Source organism: Talpa occidentalis, unplaced genomic scaffold (genome assembly GCF_014898055.3).
Source record: "Talpa occidentalis isolate TD23 unplaced genomic scaffold, MPIMG_talOcc4v2.1 talOcc4.11, whole genome shotgun sequence".
Classification (NCBI taxonomy): Eukaryota; Metazoa; Chordata; class Mammalia; order Eulipotyphla; family Talpidae; genus Talpa; species Talpa occidentalis.
In genome coordinates, this window is record NW_023601104.1 from 92,352,140 (window position 1) to 92,376,350 (window position 24,211).

The 24,211-nt window shown below is 38.8% G+C and overlaps 1 protein-coding gene across 3 annotated transcripts in view; it reads left to right on the forward strand.

Annotated features, from left to right (window-relative positions):
* AREL1 (apoptosis resistant E3 ubiquitin protein ligase 1) overlaps window positions 1-24,211 on the forward strand; it is a 44,489-nt gene that overhangs the window by 264 nt on the left and 20,014 nt on the right. The window contains exons 2-5 of one of the 3 annotated variants that reach the window (XM_037503855.2): window positions 13,587-13,905; window positions 18,422-18,482; window positions 19,688-19,914; window positions 20,802-21,039. In XM_037503855.2, coding sequence (XP_037359752.1) covers window positions 18,467-18,482; window positions 19,688-19,914; window positions 20,802-21,039 — 481 coding nt within the window. In that variant the 5' untranslated portion in view covers window positions 13,587-13,905; window positions 18,422-18,466. The remainder of the gene's footprint in view (window positions 1-13,586; window positions 13,906-18,421; window positions 18,483-19,687; window positions 19,915-20,801; window positions 21,040-24,211) is intronic. The other 2 variants (XM_037503856.2, XM_037503857.2) reach the window with 2 other exon arrangements.

Below are 24,211 nucleotides of genomic sequence, written 5' to 3' on the forward strand. Positions count from 1 at the left end.
ATGGCATTCTGTGTTGCCCAGTAGTTTTGGGAAGCACATTCTCCTCATCTCTTCGCGCTGGGGTGTCAGGTCTCTTCCGTGCAACTTAGAGGTTCTGGTTCCTACTTAGTTTGCCCAGCCAGCATGGTGCTTCTTGCAGCAGGGTGGACGATTCTTAGGGTTCTCCCCAAGGAAATACCTTGTATTTTGTCTTGGTGAAAAAAAGCATTGAAACAGCGTTTGAGACTTTCTTTAGACTATCGCTAGAAAATTGGGTCATAAGCTTGCCTATGATGGTAGTTACAAAGGCAGGAAAATGGGAATGATTGGCGTTTATTTGTGAAGTCTTGGCGTGACATCCTTAATGGAAAAGGGAGAACGAGAAGGGAACGCTAGCTTGTAATTCTTTGAGCACTTGCTATGTACTCTGGTGTTTCTTGACCTTTTGGAGCTTGCGTGCCCATCCAAAGTTTGTGGAAGGCCAGGAAGGAGTCTTTAACAATGTGTACACATGCATTTGTCGTATAATTATGAGACTGGTGGACTCTGTCCGTATGTGGACTCTCGTGGTGACTGTTGTCTTAAGTTTAAGAACCCATATTTTGTATACTGTACTTGACACTAACTGCACAGCCTTTTTTGACCTTTACAGTAACTCATACACCCTCATTTTAAAGATGGAAAAGCTGAGATTCAGACTTTGTGCTGGTGTTTGAGCCCAAAGCCTGCACTTTTCTTATTGCACAATTCTGTCCTAGTATTTGAAATCCAACGAAGTTAGTAGGTTAAGAAATCTGACCATTTCATAACCTTTACTGTGATACGTACTGTTTTTGGTTAACTTGAACTTTGAAGTCTAACTGATGGCTTTAAAAATCCCTATTTCATCTCTTATTAGTATTATGACATTGAGTGAATTAATCTATCTGTGTCTCAGTTTCTTCATCTGTAAAATGGAGATAATCAACAGTACATTTTACAGGGATGTTATCAGTACTAAATGAGTTAAAATGTGGTATCTGTAGAACAGTGCCCATCACAAGTAAACCCTGTAAAAGTGTCTTCAATGATTTTTATTGTTTATCTTCCAGTGTAGAGTATGTGGTGGTATTAGAATGTAATGCCAATTGTATTTTAAGTTTTCAGTTCTTGAGCACAGTTGCAGAGTGGTGTCTAGTGTTGATTTGAATGTAGACACAAATTTTCTTCCTGCTTTTCTTCTCTTTGAAGCATGCTTATATTTAGTTTTGTAGTTCACATTCTGACTTTGTAGTGCTGAAATTTTGATGTTAAAGTAGTTTTATTATTGAACATCCAAAGATACTGTATGTGCCCCCTGCTTTATCCCATTTGAAGTCACCAGTTCCTAATCTTTTCAGAACAGCTTGTCTCTGCCAAGCTGTCATTCATGGATAGAGCTGACAGCACCCTTTTTTGGTGCGTTAGAACCTCTCGGTAATTAGACAATATGCCTTTTAAGCAAACATGATCAGTTGTCTGTTTGTTTTAAACATTTGGAGACTGATTAGAATTATATATAGGTTCAGAGGGAAATTGCATATAATTAAATAGTAATTTTCATTTAAATTCAGGCATTGACAGAAAAACACTCTCCTGGTAATATGTACACTGAATGTTGGACTCCATTAACAATAACAAATTTTTAAAAAAACAAGCAGTTTGTAATGTGTATTCTGGAAATTTCCTGATTTCCTTGATTGTTAATACTTGATAGAGCTAAATTAGTGTAGGAACATTGTGGGGGATGAAAACGTACTTAGAAAAATTGTTTTTGTTGCATTGTGATTTTATTGCAATCAGGTTCTTATGATATAAGATTATAATATTCAGCTAGTCTATAGCATGTTTTGATGGTGATGGTGTTGCTTTGTGTTGGGTAGGAGTAGAAAGTAATTGCTTTTGATTATGTACTTGTGAGAGAAAGATATTATTTTAGTCCTCAACAGTCAAGAGGGTTTTGGTTTTTTGTTTTGTTTTTGTTTTGTCGCAATTCTTAAGAAAGAATTGCTCAAGGCATTTGCCCCACAGTTTGAACACATAATTGGGTTTGAACTTCATTCCATTCACTAATTGGTCTAATTTATCTAATTTAAGTTGAAAACAAATTTCTTTATAAAATTATAGATAATGAAAGCGCCCCTAAAGAACATCTTACATATTTCGGTGTTGGAAAGGTAAAGATATTTTCACTTTTCTAGCCATCAAGGGGGGAAAAGATTCATAGATATTGTCTTCATTTTCAAATAGTTTAGTTTTTACACATATTTTTATGTTTTGTGTGATACAATATTTCCCCTTAACAAATGTTAGTTGCTATTATTTTTCAATTAACTTGACTACCTCCTAAATGTGGTTACATGGTATCCAGCATCATCTGCTCCCTGAGGTCATGATACTGAATTAGTTTGTAAGGCTACTTCTGTGGAATATTAAAGCTGTATGTTCATTTATTCAGAAAACACTTATTCAAGGCCCATTCTGACCTAAGAATAGTTTTGCATGTATTGGAGAAAGACTTGTGAACAGATAGATTATGGTAGGTGGTTGAACAGAGGTATACAAATTGATATATTTTGGAGGAATTACTCTGTTTATATTTCTGGAAGTGGTCCACGTCAGAATATTCAGAATACTGTTGTGTAATATTTACTTAATATGATCAACTTGCCATATGGTCAGATTTTATGACCTTAATAGATTCTAGTGTATCATGTAACCTTTTAAATGACTTTAGCCATTAAATAGCTTAGGTTTAAATTTCAATTGTCTTTCTTTGGTTTCTTTTCTTGAAAGTGTCGATGAATGTTTTGCCTTCACTGATATTCTTTTGTATAATAGTTTTCAAACTTTTGAGGTTTGAACCTGCAATTTAACCTAATTGCAGTGTATATATGTATGTGTATGTGTGTTTGCCTGCGTGTGAATGCATGTACCAGAAGAACTTTACATGATACTATATCACAATGATGTTTTCCTGGTGGAACTTGTGATATCTGTTCTTTTTCCAAGTTATGAGATTAGAAAGAAATAAGTATTTGTTTAGCTATTAGAAACTTTGCCCTAATTAAACTGTACCATTTGATTTCAGCATGAATTGTTGTTACTTTCAATAACTGAGGAATTTGCACCATGTTTTCCAGAGCGTGTAGCTGAAGTATTTATTTCAGTGCAGTTTGCCTGTTGGTGTTAAGATGCTAATATCAACATCTGTTAATTGTATTTTATATTCATTATTATTTTGGCCTAGAGATCAGGTAAAGCTAATGTAGTAACATCCAACATACATTTTCTGTAGTGTTCCCTGGCTCCAGAGAGCCAGCCCAGGTTCAAGTCCAAAGATACTCCCTGCTATATGTAGTCAAGCTATTAAGAGAGAAAACACTTAAAACCTCCAAAGTGTGATCGAGTTTTTCATGTCTTGGTAAAGAAGGAAACCCAGCTGGACTGTGTGAATGGCTTATAGAATGAAATTGAAAAGGATTTGAAAACAATTAACCAAGCATTACCCAAATTGGGACAGTGAGTGATGAGGCTTCATTTAAACCCTAAGGGCAAGTGGGAAGCCATATGCAATTTTTTAAGCAAATTTTATTTTGGAATATCAGATTTGTAGAAAAGTTGTAAAGATAGTACTGACAGTTCTTACATACCTTTCATTCTGCTTTTCCCCTAATGCTAGCATTTTAAGTTTAACCATGGAACCTTTGTTACATCTAAGAAATTAGTGTTGATACAGTTCTACTATTAACTGAACCACACACTTTCTTTGGATTTCACAATTTCACTAATTCCGTTTGTTCTAATATTCACTCCAGGAGACCACATTGCATTTAGGCCCTGTATAATTTGATGAACAGGTTGGGATTTCTACAGAGCTTTTTCTGTGCTATATATGTGGCCCTGTGATCGCCATTGCTGCAGAGAGAAAGTTCATTGACCATGAGAATAATCAATATTGCCTAGGTAGTGTTTTGTACCTATTGGCTCCCAAAACACTGGTAAGTCACTGGAAAAGTTGGCTTTTGTCCCAGGAAAGTGGGTGAAGTTTCCCCAGAAGCTAAGAGCAGATCCTGATTGAGATCCCCTTCCAGGGTCCTCTAATGCCCTGTGTATACTCATCACATAGATTCTACTACATGGAATGAACACCAATTATTTACTTGTGTGTCTTATTTACTAAATTATATGTTCTAAAGAATCAGGGACCATCTTGCTCATTTTGGGATCTACAGGGTCCAACATATTGCTTGAGATATAATAGGTTCTTAATACACATTTGAAGAAACAAATGAATCCTTGTGTAGTAACATTAGGTCAATAGAAGTTTTATTTTGAATACCATAAGCATAGAGTTTCTCCTTTAAATTGGGCCTTCTTAAGTTGCCATTTCTTAAGTTGCCAAGTGGCTAATTGAGTTGGTTTTTTTTTTTTTTTTTTTTACAGAATTAGAAATCTTAAAGAATTAGAAAATGCTCATGTAAGGTTCTCCTTCTTTATGATTATATAATTTATTTTCCTTAAAAATGAGAGTAGAACTGACTGTAATGGATGGTAGTAGAGGTAGAAATTTTGTTAACTTTTGTAAGTTTATATGTGACATTTCCATCTATCCCACTTGGCTGTCAATCTGGCAGTTTGCCTGCTTCTTCATGCACAGTTAATGAAATAACAACTTCCTAAACTTATTGAGGGAGACGGCTTGTCAGATTCAGAGAATTAGTTTTAAAATTTTACTGTAACAGCCAAGATTCAGTGTCCCAGGGTCACCTAGGCATGAAAGCTGCCATGGTTTGGGAACCCGTCCTAATTCTTTGGATTAAAAACTAGAGTCAGTTTGATATAGTAGGAAAAGAAACATCAGGAAAGGAAGGAATTGTGAATTGAAGCTGCTGTTTTCTTGATTTAAATTGAAGACTAAGTCATAGATGAGCCAATTTTCGATTTTGTTTTTCTCCAGACTTCCCGTGAAGTTACAAAATGATATATTGTCATTTGTTTTCCTCACATTAGCTTTGAATTTCTTTTTCTTACTTTCCCTGAACTTTGCTGAAAATACAAACTATTCCTGGGGTCAGTTGAATCTGAACTATGCTTTCATACATACTATTGATTTCATTTTGTGTCTCAAGAACCCCTGCTTGTTTGAAGAAAATAGTTCAGCAAAGAGAATCCAGAATGATTCAAGAAATGTAGAATTACTTTTGTCTTGGTCAGCTTAACTTTTACAAGCTGAAACTTTCTTGTAACATGTGAGTGATTATGTAACTTTCTCTAGCTTCTTCCCAGGTTAGAGTGACTCAGTATTGTGAGAAGGATCATATAAAAGCTTCTCTTTTAAACCAAAAGGGCAAGTACTTCATTGTTCCTGTCTTAACTTGAAGGCTCACGATCCAGGTTTTGGAATTTTGTTGTTGTTTTAAGAACCACATCAGGGATCCAGAGATTTTATGTCAGTTTGAGGAAATCTTAGGGATTAAAACCTTGGCTACAATTAGAAATGTCATCATTAAATTGAAGAGGGGAAAACCTCTTAAAAGATATAGAGCTTTCTAAATTCCAAAATAGACCATGACTTAAATAGTGCTCAGTAATGTGGGAAGTTGAATTTGAAAGAAACAAAGGGATAATAAGACTAGGTAACTAATTACAAGGTAAGTGGAACGCAGGAGCTTAAAAAAACTTAAAATTTTTGACAGATTTTCTTTTGTGAAACTTTTAGGTAAAACTTCTGGAAGATAATCTTCGTGACCTTGAGTTAGGCAAAGACTTTTTTAAAAAATAGGACACACAAATCACAAATTATATAAAAAGAATTGATAAGGTGGATGTCATCAAATTAAAAACTTTTAAATCATTATTCTTAAGAAAATGAGGAGACCCATAGGAAATACTTGCCAAATATATAATAAGTGATTTGTATCCAGAATATACGAAGAACTCTTGCAGCTCTAATTTTCAAAAATGGCAAATAGTTTGGAATCAAAGAAACTTTACAAATAGCTAATAAGTCACATAGAAAGATATGTAATATTGCTAGTCCTTAGGGAAATGCAAATGAAAACCATGAGATATCACTTCATACAATTAGAATAGGTAAAATTTAAAAATCAAAAGATTGACTATGCTAGATGCTAGTGGAACTCTCTTCACTGCAGGTGAATAGATGTATTCACCATTTGACCCACCAAACCCACTCTAATATAATTTAACAAATGAAAACTTGTGCCTACACAAAAACTTGTGCTTGAATGTACATAGCCTCTTTATCCATAATAGCCCCAAAGTGTTGAGAACCCAAATGTCCTTCAGCTAGTGAATGGATAAACAAATTGTAGTATGTCTTTATAATGAACTACTACCCAGCAGTGAAAAGGGATGAACTGATACATGTAACATGTATGGAGCAGGAAAGGGTCACACAAAAAAACTATATTTTGCATATGACACCACTTATCTGGCATGATGGCACATCAGTAGTTGCTAAGGGGACTGAAAGAGATTCCACTGACTACAAAGAATCATGAGGAAATTTTGGGGGAGGGTGATCAAATGCTCTATATCTTGACTGTTTTATATCATAACCTTATTCACTTATCAAGACTGATTGTTAACTTCAAATTGGTAACTTTTACTATATATATAAAACTTACACCATAATAAGATGGATTTTGACAGATTTTTGGTCAAAAATTAGAGAATGGGGGCCTCCCTGGTGGCGCAGCGGTTGAGCGCTGGGTTGCAAAGCTGCCCGCAACCTCTGCAGCGCCGGTTCGATCCCCGGCCCCAGGGAGGGTCCCACATGGCGTGCAAACCTCTCCTGCCGCCTGCTGCTCCCCTCAGCAGTGTATTTTGTCAGTCTGCCTGTTCTGTTCCCTGCTCTGGTGAATTCTCTCACCCTCCTGCACTTCTGACTGTGCCCAGTGCGTGTATAAATAAATAAATAAATAAATCTTTAAAAAAAAAATTAGTGAATGGATTTAAATTACTTTAGACATGAATTTTTGTAGACACTAGACACTAAAATTTTGAAATAATAGTATCACTGAGCTGAGCACAAGGACCTTACTCTAGTTATTAGTGCTGGGTTAAATTTAGGTAAATATTCTCATTAGTGAAAATAGATGTAAATAAGACGCAAATTTTATTTAAGTTGTTAGATCAGAGAACGAGAGTTCCAAATAATAAAGAAAAAAAACTTGGAGGTTTTTGAAACCTCTCTCTGACCTCAGTCTTTACTGGCTCTAATAATATTGACCACCAGTTTCTAGAAATCACTTCTTTTTGCCTCTAATAAACTCTTACAATTTATTCTGCTTCTCTGATTGTTTCTTCTCGTTATTTTTTTTGCTAACTCCTCTTTCTGAGGCAGTGAATACACTTAAGGTTGACTATAGACATGTTATTAGCTCTCAGTGCCTCTTTTTCCTAGTCTACAAAATATGGGTAACAATATGGGTAGTTTGTATAGTTGGTGTGAGAGTTAAATGAAATAATACATGAAGAAGTGCTTCAAATAGTGTTGGCACATACTAAGTTCTCAATAAAGGAGATTCTTGTTTTTTATCATCATTCTTGAGAAAAAACCAAAAGTCAGATTTTGGATTGTTGCTATGGTTGCTTTCAAATGAGTTTTCCCTGGAAAACCAGTTAGTTCCTCAGATCTCTTCAATGCCATCTTCCTTACCTACTGTGGATTGGGCTGCCAGGGCCTAGGTACAAACCACCGTCCTATCCTGGCAGTCTAGCAGTCTGATTTGTCAGACCCACATGCCCCAAGGTAGTGCCAAGTCACCTAGATCTAGTTTCAGGTCTCGAACAGTTCTTCCTTTCCCCTCCTACTCCATGTCTTGAATCCCGAGGGCAGCTGGGTTCCTTCCTTTTCTGACTGCATCTCCATTTTATATTTGAGTCAACAGAAGAGAAGTAGCCTGTCCAAGATCACTTGGTGTTAAGATTATTACTCTTGGGCCTCCCCGGTGGCGCAATGGTTGAGAGCTGGGTTGCAAGGCTGCCCCCAGCCTCTGCAGCGCTGGTTCAATCCCCGGGTGAGGGTCCCACATGGTGCGCAGACCTCTCCTGCCGCAGACCTCTCCTGCCACAGACCTCTCCTGCCACAGACCTCTCCTGCTGCCTTCTGCTCCCCTCAGCAGTGTACTTCGTCAGTCTGCCTGTTCTGCTCTCTGCTGTGGCTCTGGTGAATTCTCTCACCCTCCCACGCTTCTGACTGTACCCAGTGCTTGTATAAATAAATAAATCTTAAAAAAAAAAAGATTATTGCTCTTGACCACTACACTGTTCTTTGCTTAGAACCTGCCATCCTTGTTTGGCCCCCAGAAGTCTTTCTAAACGCTTTCAAAATGCTGAATTTTTCACCACTTTCTTACTGGTATTTTTGCTTGTGCTATTCTTTCTGCCTAAAGTACTGGTCCTTTCACTGCTTTGCAAATGCTTACTCATTCTTAAGTAACAATGCTATTGTTTCTCTTCTGAAGAGTTCCCCACTCTCTCAAAGTTACCTCTTTTACTTCCTGTCCTGCACACATTATTTCCCTTTTATGGTACTTGCCACATTGTGTTGTCTACCTCCCAGGTTGGACCTTTGAATTAAATTAGTTGAGGTTAAGATCCTGTTTTATTTTTGTGCTTTTAACACACAATCTGATAGTCAGCAAATGCTCAGAAATAGGAAATGTGTGGAGAATGTACAATACAGAAGAACCTGAAGATGTTAGTAGTCAATGAGTTAAATTTGCCAAAACTTTGTTTGACATCTGTGTTTTAGACTAAGGGAAAATATAGATGTCTAGGGATGGGGAAACAGCGTAACACCTTTTTATTTAAAATGTGAGTCTATGAGGTAGGTGATAATGGGGTAATAGACCAGAAGTTGAGAGGGGATTGTAATGCTTTTCAAACTTTTCATTTCAAGTAGATTTTTCAGCTCTATGGTAAAGGAGTGGATATGTTACCCACTAGAGGGCTGGGAACAGAGCCCTAAGCAGCATTTCAAGTACAAAATAACTGGGTATTTTGAACATAGCCATGTTTTATCTTTAGAAACTCATGCATATTTTGCATTCTGTTCTGTTATCTGTGAATTTGTTTCAACATGAAAGTACTTTTTTTCATCCCACCCACCTCATCCTCAAGTAACTAGATGCTACAGAAACATGTCATTTATCTTCTGTCTTCTAGCACATTCTGGCATGTCCTAATGCCCAAATCTGGGGAGTTTGGAATAGGGTTATAGTCTAATATGGCAGCATTCTAGTGTTCTGTATTTGGGGGGGCATTGTCTACTCAGGAGTATTATGTCATGGGATTGAGGAGGGTGAGCTCATCTTATTCTGACTAACGAGGCTGTTCCTGGAAGGCTGCAGTCAGTTGGAGGCACCTCATTACTAGATCGCTGGGGACCAGTTGGAGAGAGTTCACAGAAGACCCACAGGAATGATTAAGAGGCTGGAGGGGCTGACGGATGAGGAAAGAATATAAATGAAAACCGTATAACTTGGCTGAACCAGATATCAAGAATACACAACTGTATAAATATCTCAAGACTATAAACTTATGGGGGAGGACAATCTTTTATGGTGGGATTTTGGGGTGAGGAGAATAAACCAAGGGTTAAATTACGCAAAGAAAAATGTGTAATCTGAAGCATCTGATGGTACACTTGATTTTGTGGAGCCTCCTTAGTCAGACCTCTCTAACCGATGGGCCTTTTGCTAGTAGTGTTGTTACAGGGCAGATTGAGGGGCACTCTGGGACCCCTACACTGTTATAGTGTGATTAAAAAAATTGATTTCCCTGGGCTCTTGGCTGGTGCTCTGTATAGAGAATACTGGAGACTACATCTTACAAAGCAAATAGCTTCTTTGGTACTGTCTTATTTCGTAGAACTCAATAGGTGATATTTGGAACGCCTACGTGCAAATGCTCCATAAGAAGTAGAATTCTGAAGTGAGCTTTTACATCAGCTTTTTCATGTCTTTTTAAAATAGTGCTTTGGAAGTAGAGACTGAGTCAGTAATAATTATTGTGTTAATTTTAGAAACCTGAGTATAGTATCTGGCCCCTGAGGTACTAGTTTTAGGAAATTGTAGCCTTGACGAAATGCAGGCATGATGGTAAGAAACACATACTTTGGTAAATGATTGTATAAAATTCCTTCTCAGAGTATGGAAAGTCTAAAGCTTTTAAATATCACTTGAAATTAGCCAGGAGAAATATTTGCATAATGCTGCAAGTTTGATAGTTCTTTTCCTTAGAGGGGATAGTTGAACTGGAAGAAAATGATATTTTTTTGATTAATGAAAATGCATTCATTTATACAAGGCAATTGTGTAACTTTAAGGATAAGACCTTTCCACCGGAGATTGGTAAACTTTTTTATGTAGGATTAGATAGGAAAGTTTTGTGGGCCACATGTCTCTGCTGCCACTATTCAGCTCTGCTGTTACAGTGCAAAAGCAGCCACATACAATATATGTATAAAGGAATAAACTTGACTATGTTCATTTTTTTGTTATAAAAGTTTTCAAAAGAAGTGGATTTGTCCTGCGGGCTATAGTTTGATGACTTCTGCTCGTGAAAGCATGATCTGCATCAGCATTACCTGTGAGCTTATAAAAGATGCAAGATAGTGGCTCCCTTCTCAGGCTGTCTGCCCTATTCTAGATCATGCTTCTCAGACTTTAACATGCATAGGAATTACCTGGAGAGCTTGTGAAAATCACAGAGAGAGCTCTGAACATCACAGTAGCTGCTAGTCTGCAAAGATGAGTAAGACCCGCTCAGTGTTTTCAGGGAACCCCCACTCCATTAAGAGACTACAGTGAAAAAAAGATTATAATACAGACCAATAAATGCCATAATAGAGGTCTCTTCAGCACAGGAGCTTCACACAGGAGGAAGTGACTGGTTTGCCTTTAGAGAGAGGACCCTGGGAGATGGACTGGGAAGCCAGGCGGTGCTTTAGATGAGTCTTAATTTTGTGGAACAAGTTCAAGAGACACAGAAACATTAGGGGTAAGCATGGTAGTTCATGATGGAGGGGGCAGTAAAGATGATGTTAGAATTATTAGAATATGATGTTAGAATTACGAGTTATTTGTTTTAACAATCAAACAGCTAACTGTAGAGTTGGAGACCCACTAAGAAAAATAATGACTATAAATAATGTTCAGTAATTTTTTTAAAGATTTATTTATTTATGCATACAAGAGCTGGGGTACAGGCCAGAGAGGTGGGGGGTGAGAGGATCCACCAGAGACAGAGCGAGGAACAGAACAGGCAGACTGACTGAAACACACTGCTGAGGTGAGCAGGGGGCAAGACCAGAGAGGTCTGCTTCGCCATGTGGGTTGCTCCCTGGCCAGCCGGGGATCGAACTCGTGCTGCAGAGGCTTTGGATTGTTTCATGGTGCAGTGCTTAACCCCTTGCGCCACCAGGGAGGCCCAATGTTCAGTAATTCTGTGATCTTTGCCTAAATTTTTAAGTGTTTTCTTATTTGCAAAAAAAATATAGCTTATTTGTTCTCTTCCTATTTTAGGAAAAATGGGTCTCTAGAAAGTATTTGTTTCAGCAACTATAAATCAGAGACACAGTGGTGGGGAGAAGGGAGTAGGATCAAAACAAGGGGGGCTGGGAATTGTATGGGGACTATAACCAAGATGAAAATGCATACATTGTGCAAAAATGAAAAATGATGTAAAAATATATAAAATGAAAAAAGAGTATTTGTTTTCCAGAAACAGAAACTTTTTTATGCCCTTGCATTATTAAGAATTTGGAAAATACTTAAAGGCACAGGTAGAAAATAAAAAATTATTTATAATTCCATCACCAAGAGATGACCACTATTAACATTGTTGTTTTTCCTTCTAGTCATCTTTATGTAATGTTTTTAAAGTTGGGCACATGCTACTAAGTAATTTTGTGTTTGCTTTTTAATTTAACATTTTTTTAATTTAACATTTTATTTGATTCCCTTTGTTTTTATTCCTCAACATGTCATTTATTTTAAATACTTCTATAGTGTTCTAATGGATCTCTTATAATTTATGTAACTGTTCCCTTGTTTGTGGATCCTGTAAGCTGGTTCCAATTGCTAGTTGACCTCGATTTTGGCTCAAGTTCTTGGCAAGTCCATCATCATATTCTAAAATAAATACATATACTTATTTATTTTTAATTATAAAAGTTTGCCAGCTTGCTTGAGCTGCTGGCCTTCACTCATTCAGTTCTGCTCTTGTTAGCATTTTGTGTTTCCTCTTGGTTTCTAATGGTAGAGAGGTAGTAGAGCAGTGGATTTGGGCCTCGTTTGCCTGCATTTGACTCTACTATGTATAGTATGAAGAAAGTACCTCAGTTTCCTCAACTGTTAGGTAGGGACACTTGTATCTGTTTTAGGGATGTGAATTGATACATATGAAGCCCTGAGAACAGTTCCTGCCATGTGGAAGAAGACTGTTTTTGTTTATTCACTTATCAGTACTCTTTCTTGTATTGTGGTGACTGTTTATGCTTTGCCATAAACCTCTTCCTGCTATATTCATTTCACGGAAGTCTTGAGTTATAGACTGACTTTACTGAGTAATTTCCCTCCACCCCCACATAGTAGCAGATTGTACTGTTTTAAAGATAAAATCAACAGTTTTTACCCATGTCTCAGAAATGCATGGAGGGTACAACGGATGCCTACTGCACAAGCTAATAGATTAGGTTTTAAAACTCTTTAGTAGTTTCCTCTTTCCAATTGAATAATATCTTTATTCATTTTTTGTGTGTTTGTTACTTATTTTTTTTCTTTTTTATATATTTTTTACATCATTTTTCATTTTTGCACAATGTATGCATTTTCATCTTGGTTATAGTCCCCATACAATATCTTTATTCTTTATCATGGCATGAGTTGCCCTTGTTCCCAGACTCTGTGTTCCAGTCCCATTAAACTGAAACTGGGCATGTGGTCATGATGAGGCTTACGCTATATATATATATAGTTTTTTTTTTTTTAAGATTTATTTTTATTTATCTGTGCATACAAGAACTGGGATGTGGGCTAGAGGTAGGGGAGGGAGAGGATTCAACAGAGACAGAATGGAGAGCAGAACAGGCAGATCTTCTGAAATACACTGCTGAGGGGAGCAGCGGGTAAGATAGGGGAGGTCTGCTGCATCATGTGGGTTAACTCCCTGGCCGGGGACCAAACTCATGCCAGTGAACTCACTCAAGCCACACTGCAGTGGCTGACGATCGCTTGATAACTTTAATCCCTGTGCCACCAGGAAGGCCCCACACTTTATCTTTATATCTACTCTAGTTTGCTCCTATTGAGGGTTGGGATCAACTGAAATGCTGGGACTTCCTTTCTGAAAGTGACACAATTAGGCAGTGAGGTTGCTGCCTGACTTGTAATGGTGGAATGTGGCCTTGGGAAAACTGTGCAGTATTAATTGGGAAAACTTGGTCAGAGGTTATCAGTCCTGGGTTATTACTAATGTCCCAGGGTTTCTACTGCCTGATCTGCAGATTCTTTTTTAGAAATAAAGCCTATTCCACTGACCCTTTCTTCTTGTAGGGTAGGATCCTGGGACAGCAGAACAGATGCATCGTTTGGCAGTTGATTGGACCCTGCACTTGAAAGAGGTCCAGGGATGATATATTCTGGGGCTGTATTTCTCCACCCTGGAACTCATCCAGTCTGTTCAGAAACATTGACTGTCCTGCTTATGTGACACACCTTCAGTAAAGGTCTGATGGACAGACACTTTCTGTTGACTTGCAGCTATTTTCTTTCATGTGGAATTGGGAAGACAAGGTGAAAGTGGACAAAGTTATCTGCTCTGGCGAATAGGTGTGCTCCGCTGGCTTATCAGAACATGGGCCCTCGTTTAAAGGTAAGACCATAGATTAGTTAAGATTCACTTGTTATTGGGATGCAGAACGTGAACTCAGTGACTGGTTGCTAAGCCTTCTCAGCAAGGGATAGCTATTCAGGTGCACAGTTACAGTTAGAATTGACTTTGCCCCTCATGCCCACCTCTCCTTTGAATATGGACTTTGAATATGAAGGAATCAATTCTCCATTTCTGGGAAATGACTTTTTCATACATGATCTTCAATGTTAGGGCTAAACTTTATATGATATCGTCATTATAGACCTCTATATTCCAATAAAAGCAAAGAGTGTGTGTGCATATATTTATATAAGAGTATATATATATGTCAGTTAACCATCTGACACTCCCTTTATACAGGTATTTTTAAGTATTTCCTCCTCCCATGACTTTTGTGGGGAATTTGAGCCAAGTGTGGTATTGAGCAATTCCAGGATCTATTAGTAAGCAAGTGCTATTTGTGCATTAGATAATTGGCACTGCATTCCATTTTCCTTTGTCATGCTTAATTTTTTATTTCAAAAGATTAAAAAAGGACTGTAAGTGTTTATCTTTCTAATTTTAGCCTCATGGTGAGATTCCTCACAGTAAGATTGGGTAATGTTTTTCATGTTTTCTTTTAACTGCTTTCTTAAATTTTTTCTCTTCTCAAATCTGTTGAGTTCATTCTTTTTCATAATTCAATATTGTATCCAGTTAAGAACTGGACTTCATAATTAGACATGAGCTTAAGTCTCAGCTCTGTCGCTTAACCAACTGGGAGATGTTTGACAAATTAACTTTTCTGAAAGAAAAATATCGGATGGTTTCACTTATAGGAGGAATGTAGAGGAAACAAATAGGGGATGGGGGGAAAGTAATTATAATAAAAATCAAAATCAACAGGCAACTATAAATCAGAGACATTCTGCAGGGGAGGAGAAGGGAAAAGGATCAAAACAGGGGTGGGGAGAACACAAGGGACTGTAGTGATGGGACTCGGGTGAATTGGTGGTGGGCCACTCGCAGGGACTACGACTGAGAGGAGAAAGCATACATTGTACAAAAATGAAGAATGATGTAAAATAATCTGTATATATAATTAAATTTAAAAATTAAATTAAAAAGCTATTTAACACCCATGAAACCAGAATAAATGACTGCACCAAATATAAAAAAATTAACTTTTCTCAGTCTAGCATTTGTTTGTTTTTTTTAATCTGTAAAATAGTGCTTATATTACCACATTGCTGTAGGCACAGTTACTGAGGCTAACACAGGTAAAGCTCATAATGCAGTGTTTGACAAGTGGCTCAATAAAGGGGTCATGAGTTACTAATTTACTGCTGTGATTCTGCTAGCTTAGGGTGTCACAGTTTGTTGAATTGTCTAAGGCAGGGACACTAAATAGGTGACCTTGAAACAAACTACTCTAGTGACTGAATTGTATGAAATAGTGTGGTGGAGGCTCAACATACTACTTTCTTCTGCTTGATTTAGACCTGGGAAGAATTCCAAAATAATTTTTATGAAGAAGTGTGAGCAGCAAAAAATGGAAAGTAAGATAGACTGTTGTAGAAAAATAATGCTCAGGATAGGACCATAAAACTAGAATCCCTGCCATGCCTCAGAAACCACTACTGTAGAAGTGTGTCTTTGACATGTACTTGTAGAAATGAAGCCTATTGGAACCTTTTGGCATGAAGAGCTTATAACCCCTGGCTCAAGTGAATATACTGCTAATTAGAGAAATTTTAAAAACGATCTCAGAAAAGAAGGCCCTATCTGGAAAATTCCTCGTCCTTAGGCTTCTGGACAAAGAAAAGAACAGACATTTAACCCTATCCATTCAACATTTTATTCATATTTAATTGCAGTTAATAAAAATAAGTTAATTTGTTGCATATTATATACAATTGGATGCTGTAGAATGTTTTTAAGACTGGGCTTTTGGCTCATTTTACTGACAACTCTGAAATGGAAAATAAAGCAAACAAGGGACTAAAATTAAAGAAAATGTAAGTGCTGTAAGAGAAATGATAAAGTAGTATTGGAGTTCAGACAAGGGAAGGGATTTTATTTTAAAGATTATTTATGCATACAAGAGCTGGGGCAGAGGCCAGAGATGCAGGGGGTGAGAGGCTTCACCAGAGACAGAGTGTGGAACAGAACAGGCAGATTGACCGAAGTATACTGCTGAGGGGAGCAACGGGTGAGTCAGGAGAGGTCTGCTGCACCATGTGGGTTGCTTCCTAGCAGGCTGGGGATTGAACTTGTGCTGCAGAGATTGCAAATTGCTTCATAGTGCGATGCTTAACCACTTGCGCCACCAGGGAGGCCCCGAGGGAAGGGTTTTAAATAGAGAATCAAGGAAGATTTCAGGGAGTCATGTCAGACTAAAGGAATAGTGCCGTAGAAATGATGAAATCTTAACTCTTTACAGCAATGAGAATTCTGGTATCTAGACAGGTCACACAGTTTGTTGAAATCCCTAGACTGCTCTCTAAACTTCTGACTTGCTGCTTATCAGCTGTCTCTCACAGAAAAGTTGTAGTTATCAGAGGTAGAGCATAAGAATTTTCTTAGCCCTTATGACATGTGTCATAATTTGACATTGCTTATCCCTCCAAGGAGTAAGACACTTGAGACCAAAGTCCTGTAACACTGGTCACGTGGACTTCATTTTGGCTGAATGTTGTAAATTCACTGAGGATCAGAAGTTTCACATCTAGGATCAGATGGGTGGTATCCAACTGAGGGAGTGCTTAAGACAGTTTAACTGCTGGTTTTGGTTAGTCATCTAGCACATCCTGTAAGGCACACACAGATGCTTTTTGAGAGATGATAGCAGCTTTCAGCATAGGGTAATGAGAGAGGAGATACTGTTCAGAATGAGATTCAATAGTTGTGATTCCAGATTTTGGGTCTGATTATTTCTTTTTTTTTTTAAAGATTTATTTGTTTATTTATATAAGCACTGGGTACAGTCAGAAGCATGGGAGAGTGAGAGAATTCACCAGAGCCAGAGCGGGGAGCAGAGCAGGCAGAAGAACCGAAGTACACTGCTGAGGGGAGCAGCGGGCGGCAGAAGAGGTCTGCGCGCTGTGCGGGACCCTCCTCTGGTGGCCGGGGAGCAGCCGGGGATCGAACCTGCGCAGCAGAGGCTGCAGGCAGCTTTGCAACCCAGTGTTCAACTGCTGCGCCACCAGGGAGGCCCTGATTATTATTTCTTTATAACAGTCCCTTTTGGAAACAGCTTAATCCAAGTATATTGACAATGTTAATGTTCCATGTGTGGATTTCTTTTGTGGTAACTGGACTTCAGACACCACTGTAAATAGGGATTTCTGTGATTCTTTGACACAGTCGTTCCTTAAATTGCCCACTGTGTCTGGATTTCATTGGGCATATTATTATCAAAGAAACTAATTGCCATTTTCTGTCTTTTGCTTAAACTTTTCTAGCATAATCAGATATAAAAGCCCATCCTGCAAAAAAAAACAAAAAACAAAGCAGTTATTCTTCTCCCTCTCGGAACTGAGCTGTCTTGTCTCTTCAGTAATAGAATAGATTAAGTGCTGGAAAAACATGCTGGCTTGAGCTAACATTGGTGACCTTAATGTATACTGACTTGAAAATAAGGGATAAATTCAGTGCATTGTAGAACAGGGAGTATAACAACTCTACTGAGGTTAAAACTCGGTGATAAGATGTCAGTGTACATTGCTTTTTTCCTTGGCAATATGTGGGGTATTGCCCAGTGTACATTGTTTTTTTTTTTTTTTTTGTCAGTGTACATTGCTTTTTTCCTTGACAGTACCATGGGTAGTTCAAATGAGTAATGAAGATTGAAAAGTCTTATCATGGAAACAGGTTTAATAACAGGAAAGTTTCCCCCAGACTCTGATCCCTGTTTGAATTGTTCTGGCCTAAGACAGCACTTACCATGAGAGGTATAGCCTCTTCCTTTTGGTCCTCTCATTGGCCTTTCTGCTGAATTCTTCTTTCACAGGGCCCATTAGTTTGTCTGATTGGAAACAGCATAAATGACTTCTCTTACATACCCACTGCTTATTATTGAGATTATCCAGGGTTTGTTTTAATTACATAATGCCAACGTGATGATAATACTTGAAAATCCACATTTTACATAACTATTTCTACTTGCATGAATTACTTCCAGAAGGCAAATATAAGGGGAGAGTGACTCCATTATTCTCTTGGCTTGTGTTAATTAGCACACTTTGCTTGGGGGAGGGAAAGTGTCTTGGGGCCCTGGATCTTAGAAGTCATGTTATTGTATTTTGTAATTAGCAGTAAAGCAAGTGACTGTGGTATTCCTAGGGGGTCAGTAGATTGGAAATCTTCAGGGTTGTGATACAGTCTGTTTCTCTGAAATACATCTGAGGTTAAGCTCGAGCAAGGGAAAGGGACAGTAAGGCTTAAGATGTTTCACTCCAGCCATACAGTCTACTTTGTCTCTGAGATGGCTGCAAGGACGAATTGGAGAAAAAACTAACCAAGTTTTCTTTTGCAGTTCCAGCTGTGATCCTTGGCTGTCTGTGGGCGTTGAAGGGACCTGATGTTTTACGTTATTGGTATGTTATGGAAAGAACTCTTCTCATTATCTTTTTGCTAGGGTTGTTTACATCCTTTTTGCCTCCTGTCTGTTCCCTTTCTCCTGGAAAATAGACAGACATTTTTCTACTCATGCCAGAATGTATCTTCACAGAATTGGCATTCGTTAAAATTCATTCATTTGGGAAATATTTACCGAGTAATTTGTAGTCAATGTCAGACATTGTTTCATGCCGAGTCAAAGTCAAATAGGGCGAAAATCTGCCTTCAAGGAATTCATGACATGAAGGAAGATATAGTAAAGGGGGAGAAAAGTTGTAGAAGGTAAATATATAGTACTTTGAGGAGGCCTAGAAGAGGGAACCCCTAACTCTAGTGGGGATTGGGGGCAACTTTTGCCAAGTGGACAAGGGAGGGGAAGGCTTCCACATGGAGGGTATAGAATGTGCATTCATTTCACCACTTCTGTGAGGGCCCAGTGTAGGCAGGAAGGTGGAGGCAGGCATTATGTGTGGCCCATGGTATAGAATAAGGATTAGCAAACTTTTCTGTAAGGGGCCAGAGAGAAATTATTTTTGGCTTCCCAGGCCATACAGTCTCTGTCACAACTACTGAACCCTGTCAGTTCCAGACAAAATCGATTCTAGACAATATGGAAATGAATGGGTGGGACTTTGCTCCAATGAACTTTATTTACAAAAATAAAGGGGGTGGATGGGATTTGACCTGAGGAATGTAGTTCTGATCCTGGTAGAGAAGATCCTCTTTTTACCCACAGAGGTTTTTTGTTTTGGTTTGTTTTTTTAAAAGATTTATTTATTTATTCATACATACATACATACAAGCACTGGGTACAGTCAGAAGTGAGGGAGGGTGAGAGAATTCACCAGAGCCAGAGCGGGGAACAGAACAGATAGACTGACGAAATACACTGCTGAGGGAAGCAGTGGGCATGGCAGGAGAGGTCTGTTGCACTATGTGGGATCCTCACCGGAGGCCGGGGATCGAACCGGCACTGCGGAGGCTGCAGGCAGCTTCGCAGCCCAGCGCTCAACCACTGCGCCACCAGGGGAGGCCCGACCCCACAGAGGTTTTGACCCAGCACAGTGTGTCTTAGGAAGTCTTGCTCTCCTGTCCTGTCTTCCATTAATCTTTGAGAGATGTTCCATAATGAGAAGCTGTAATGTGTAACTGGCCGGTGGTGTGTGTGTTCTCTTTTGCGTAGGTGGAATCACAGTGTCTGTGGTAGCATTCTTCTTCACAATTAAGTTCCTCTTTGAGCTTGCCGCACGTGTAGTCAGCTTCCTCCAGAATGAGGACCGTGAGCGCCGAGGGGACCGGACCATTTATGACTACGTGCGGGGAAATTACCTGGATCCCCGGTCTTGCAAAGTGTCCTGGGATTGGAAGGACCCCTATGAGGTGGGCCACAGCATGGCCTTCCGAGTGCATGTAAGGGAATGTTTCTGTCTCCATACCCATTGGGTTTTCTGAGTCACTTGCTTTCCAGAGCCCAGTTCATTCAGTTGGTGGTGCTGGCCTGGAATGTTAGTATTTCCCTTGTTTTTCAACCCCTCCCAGGAACTTGGCAATTGTTAATATCTGAAGAATCATAAATTTTGCTCTAATAGGTGCTTAGCTTTGAAGATGTATAAAGCTTAATGTTACCTCTTCAAAATAAAAGAAAATTTTTACTGAAGAGAATAGGTTTGTAGATGGGGCGGGGGGAGAGAGGGCTGGCGAACTTTGACCTGAGGGCCAATTCAGGTAAATGTAGTTTAAATGGAACAGTCACACCCATTCATCATCCTGTGTGGACTGCACATGAGTAGTTAATCACAGTTGAGTTGTTGCTTATGACCCACAATGCCAAATAAAATATATTCTCTGGTCCTTTGCAGTAAAAGTTTGCCACCCTCCGGAGTGACTTCCGCTGCAGCATTCTGCTTGACTTGTTACCCTGAACCACCCTTACGCTGACTGTATGGGTGTGTTCACTTGGTGCCAATGATACCGATGACTTAACTTTACATCTGGTTAGCAGTATAATATAATAAAAAGGGCCAGTAAGACAGGGGAGACAGCATTTGTGGTTCAGAAATGTCAAGTTGAAATTATCCTTATTCTCGGAACAGGTTTAGTGGTTTTCTTTGAAACCTTGAGATTTAATGGTTTTCTTAGAAGTTCTGAGAGAATTTGTTTCTCTCTGTGAGCAGGACTGTAGGAGCAGGTGGGTACTGGGATTTGCCAGCTATTTCCTCTTTCTCTACACTCTTTTGAGTTAGACTAGGGGTGACGTCCCCCCTGCTCACTACTGAGTACCCCTTTCCCCACTGCAGTTATTCTACAAGAATGGGCAGCCTTTCCCTGCGCACCGGCCTGTGGGACTGCGAGTTCACATTTCTCATGTGGAGCTAGCAGTGGAAATTCCAGTGACGCAGGAAGTCCTCCAGGAACCCAGTTTCAATGTGGTCAAGGTGGCCTTCACTGTACGCAGGGCTGGACGTTATGAAATCTCAGTGAAACTTGGTGGATTAAACGTGGCCTATAGTCCCTACTACAAGATTTTTCAGCCTGGTAGGTTCTTTTTTTCATTCTCTCTCCCTTTCTCTCCCACTATTCTTATCTTCCTTTGTCTTTGTCTTTATTTTTTTTTAAATTAATACCTTTCTTGAGATTTAACTCACCTGACATATTACTCATCCATTTAAAATATACAATTTAATGATTTTTAAAATGCATAGTGTTATTTTTTTTTATTTTTATTTTTATTTTTTGTAGAGGCATGCTTTATTTATTTGTTTGCTGGTTTGTTTGTTTGTTTTGTTTATACATGCACTGGGTACAGTCAGAAGCGCGGGAGGGTGAGAGAATTCACCAGAGCCAGAGCGGGGAGCAGAGCAGGCAGAAGGACCGAAGTGCACTGCTGAGGGGAGCAGCGGGCGGCAGGAGAGGTCTGCACGCCATGTGGGACCCTCCTCCGGTGGCTGGGGAGCAGCCGGGGATCGAACCGGCGCCGCAGAGGCCGCGGGCAGCTTCGCAACCCAGCGCTCAACCGCTGTGCCACCGGGGAGGCCCCTAAAATGCATAGTGTTATGCAACCATCACCACAGTCAATTTTAGAACGTTTTCATCACTCCAAAGGGAAACCTAAACCCATTAGGGGTCACTTCCCATTTCCCCCCAAACCTTTTGCCCCTAGGCAACCACTAAGCCACTTACTCTGGTTTTGCCTACTCCAGATATTTTATGTGAGTGTCATCATAAAATATTTGACCTTCTGTGATGGGCTTGTTTCAATTAGTATAATGCCTTTAAGGTTCATCCATGCTACAATATGGATCAGTACTTCATTTCTTTTTATTGCTAAATAATATTCCATTGTGTGGCTGTCCTGTGCTTTTATCCTTTCATGGACATTTAGCTACTATGTATAATGCTGCTGTGGACATTAGTGTATGGTGTGGAAATATGTTTTTATTTCTCTAGTAGTGGAAATGCTGCATCATTAGCTGGTAAGTTCTTAGGGATAAGGATGTCAGAATAGACGAAAGGTAAATTCTCCTGATTTTTGAAATCTATTCATATAAAAGCACCCTGACCGTGGCGTCCTTTCTGCCAATGTGTGTTTTGCTTTTCACTGAAGAGTGTCTGCTCAAGCTTCTAGGTATCTAAGAATCTCTACCCTTTCCCCCCTCTTTTGTCTTTTATGTCAAATAACAGTTGCCCACTGGTTTTAAATCCTCAAAGTATAATCTCTGACTTCTGTCTCCTCAGCCTGTCTGTCAGTTGTCCCTGTCATCCTGTCCTCTGTGCCCTGCCTTGGCTTCCTTTTGAGGATGTCATTAGACAATGGCCAGGGTGGTATCCACAGAAATGAGAGGTCCTTAGGAATCTTTTGGAACCAAAACATAATGAGAGGAGTTTTAAGTAGATCTTTTTGCTTGACTGGTCCTCTCTTTTCTTTCTCTTATAATAGAAGACAACACTGGCTGAGGTGGCTCACAAGCCATTTGCCTCTCCATGTAGCTCCTCCTTTGCTTCATCGAGTGCCTCATTCACAGATTCCTTTCCACATAATCATCACCCACCTCCTTGCCACCAATGGAGAACAATTCATGTCCTTGTAGTATAGACCAGTCCTTTCCTTCTTAAACTAAAGTTAAAGTCTTTATTTTAAAATAATTGTCAATTCTCATGTAGTTATAAGAGATAATACAGAGAAATCTGGTGTACCCTTGGCCCACTTTCTGCCAATGGTAACTTCTTACAAAACTATAGTACAGTATCACACAGCCCGGTTGAAACAGTCAGGATACAAAACAATCCCCTCCCCCCCAAGGATCCTTCTCTTTGCCTTTTGATGATGAATCTAGTCTCCTTTTTTATAGTTTTGTCATTTTAAGAATGTTATGTAAACGGAATTATACAGTATGTCACCACTTGGTTACATACCTTATTTTCCCACTCAGCATAAGTCTCTGGAGAGTTATTGAGGTTGTGGAATATACTTTTTTATTACTGAATGTGAATGTACCATAGTTTAATCATGCACCACTTGGAAGACAGCTGGGTTGTTTCCACTTTTTGACTATTATGAATAAATCTGTGAACATTCATGTGCACATTTTTGTATGAACATAAGTCTTCATTCCTTTGGGTTTATTGCCCAGGAATGCAATTGCTGGGTTTAAGAAACTGTCAAGCTCTCCTAGAGTGCATGTAGCATTTTAGATTCCCATTAGCAGTTTTTTCATACCCTTGCCAACATTTGATATTGTCACTATTTTTTGTTCTAGCCATTTTGATATGTGTGTGGTGGTTTTAATTTACATTTCCCAAGTGATTAACCATGTTGAACATATTTTCATGTACTCATTTGCCATCTGTACATCCTCTTTGGTGAAATGTCTTTTCTAATTAGGCTTTTTGGCTGTTTACTGTTGCTTTGAGAGTTCTTTATACATTCTGCATACCTGTCCTTTGTTAGATACATAGTTTGCAGATACTTTCTCTCAAGTTTTAGCTTTTCTTTTCATACTGTTAAGAGTGTCTTTATAGAACGAAAGTTTTTATTTTTGGTGAAATCACCTTATTTTTCCTTTTATGGATCATGCTTTTGGCATCTGAGAACTCTTTTCTGGTTCTGTATCTTGAAGATTTCCTCATATTTATTTTTTCTGAATGTTTCTTGCTTTTTTAAAATTTTATATTTAAGTTAGCGATCCATTTTTAGTTAATATTTACATGTGAGACTTGGATCAAAGTTTGTTTTTTTTAATAGATGCCTAGTCTTTCCAGCATCATTTATTGAAGAGGCTATCTTTCCCCTATTACATTGCTTTGCAACTTTGTCAAAGATCAGTTGGGCATTTTGGTGGGGGGCAGTTTCTATTTCTGGGTTCTCAGATGTTCCATTGATCCATGTTTCTGTCACTCCACCAACACTACAAAGCCATGATTGCTGTTAGCTACATAATAAATCTAGGAACTGGGTAGCCTGAGTGTTCTCACTTTATTCTTCTTGTTCAAAATTGTTTTAGCTATTCTGGTCCTTTGCTTTTCCACATAAATTGAAAATAAAATTATGTAAATCTATAAATTATCTTGTTGCGATTTTTGACATGAATTGGATTAAACCTGTATATTCTTTGCAGTGAATGACATCTTTACTCTCTTGACTCTTCCAGTTCATAAACACCTCTGAATTTATTTAGACTCTTTGAATTTTTCATTGTAGTTTTCAACA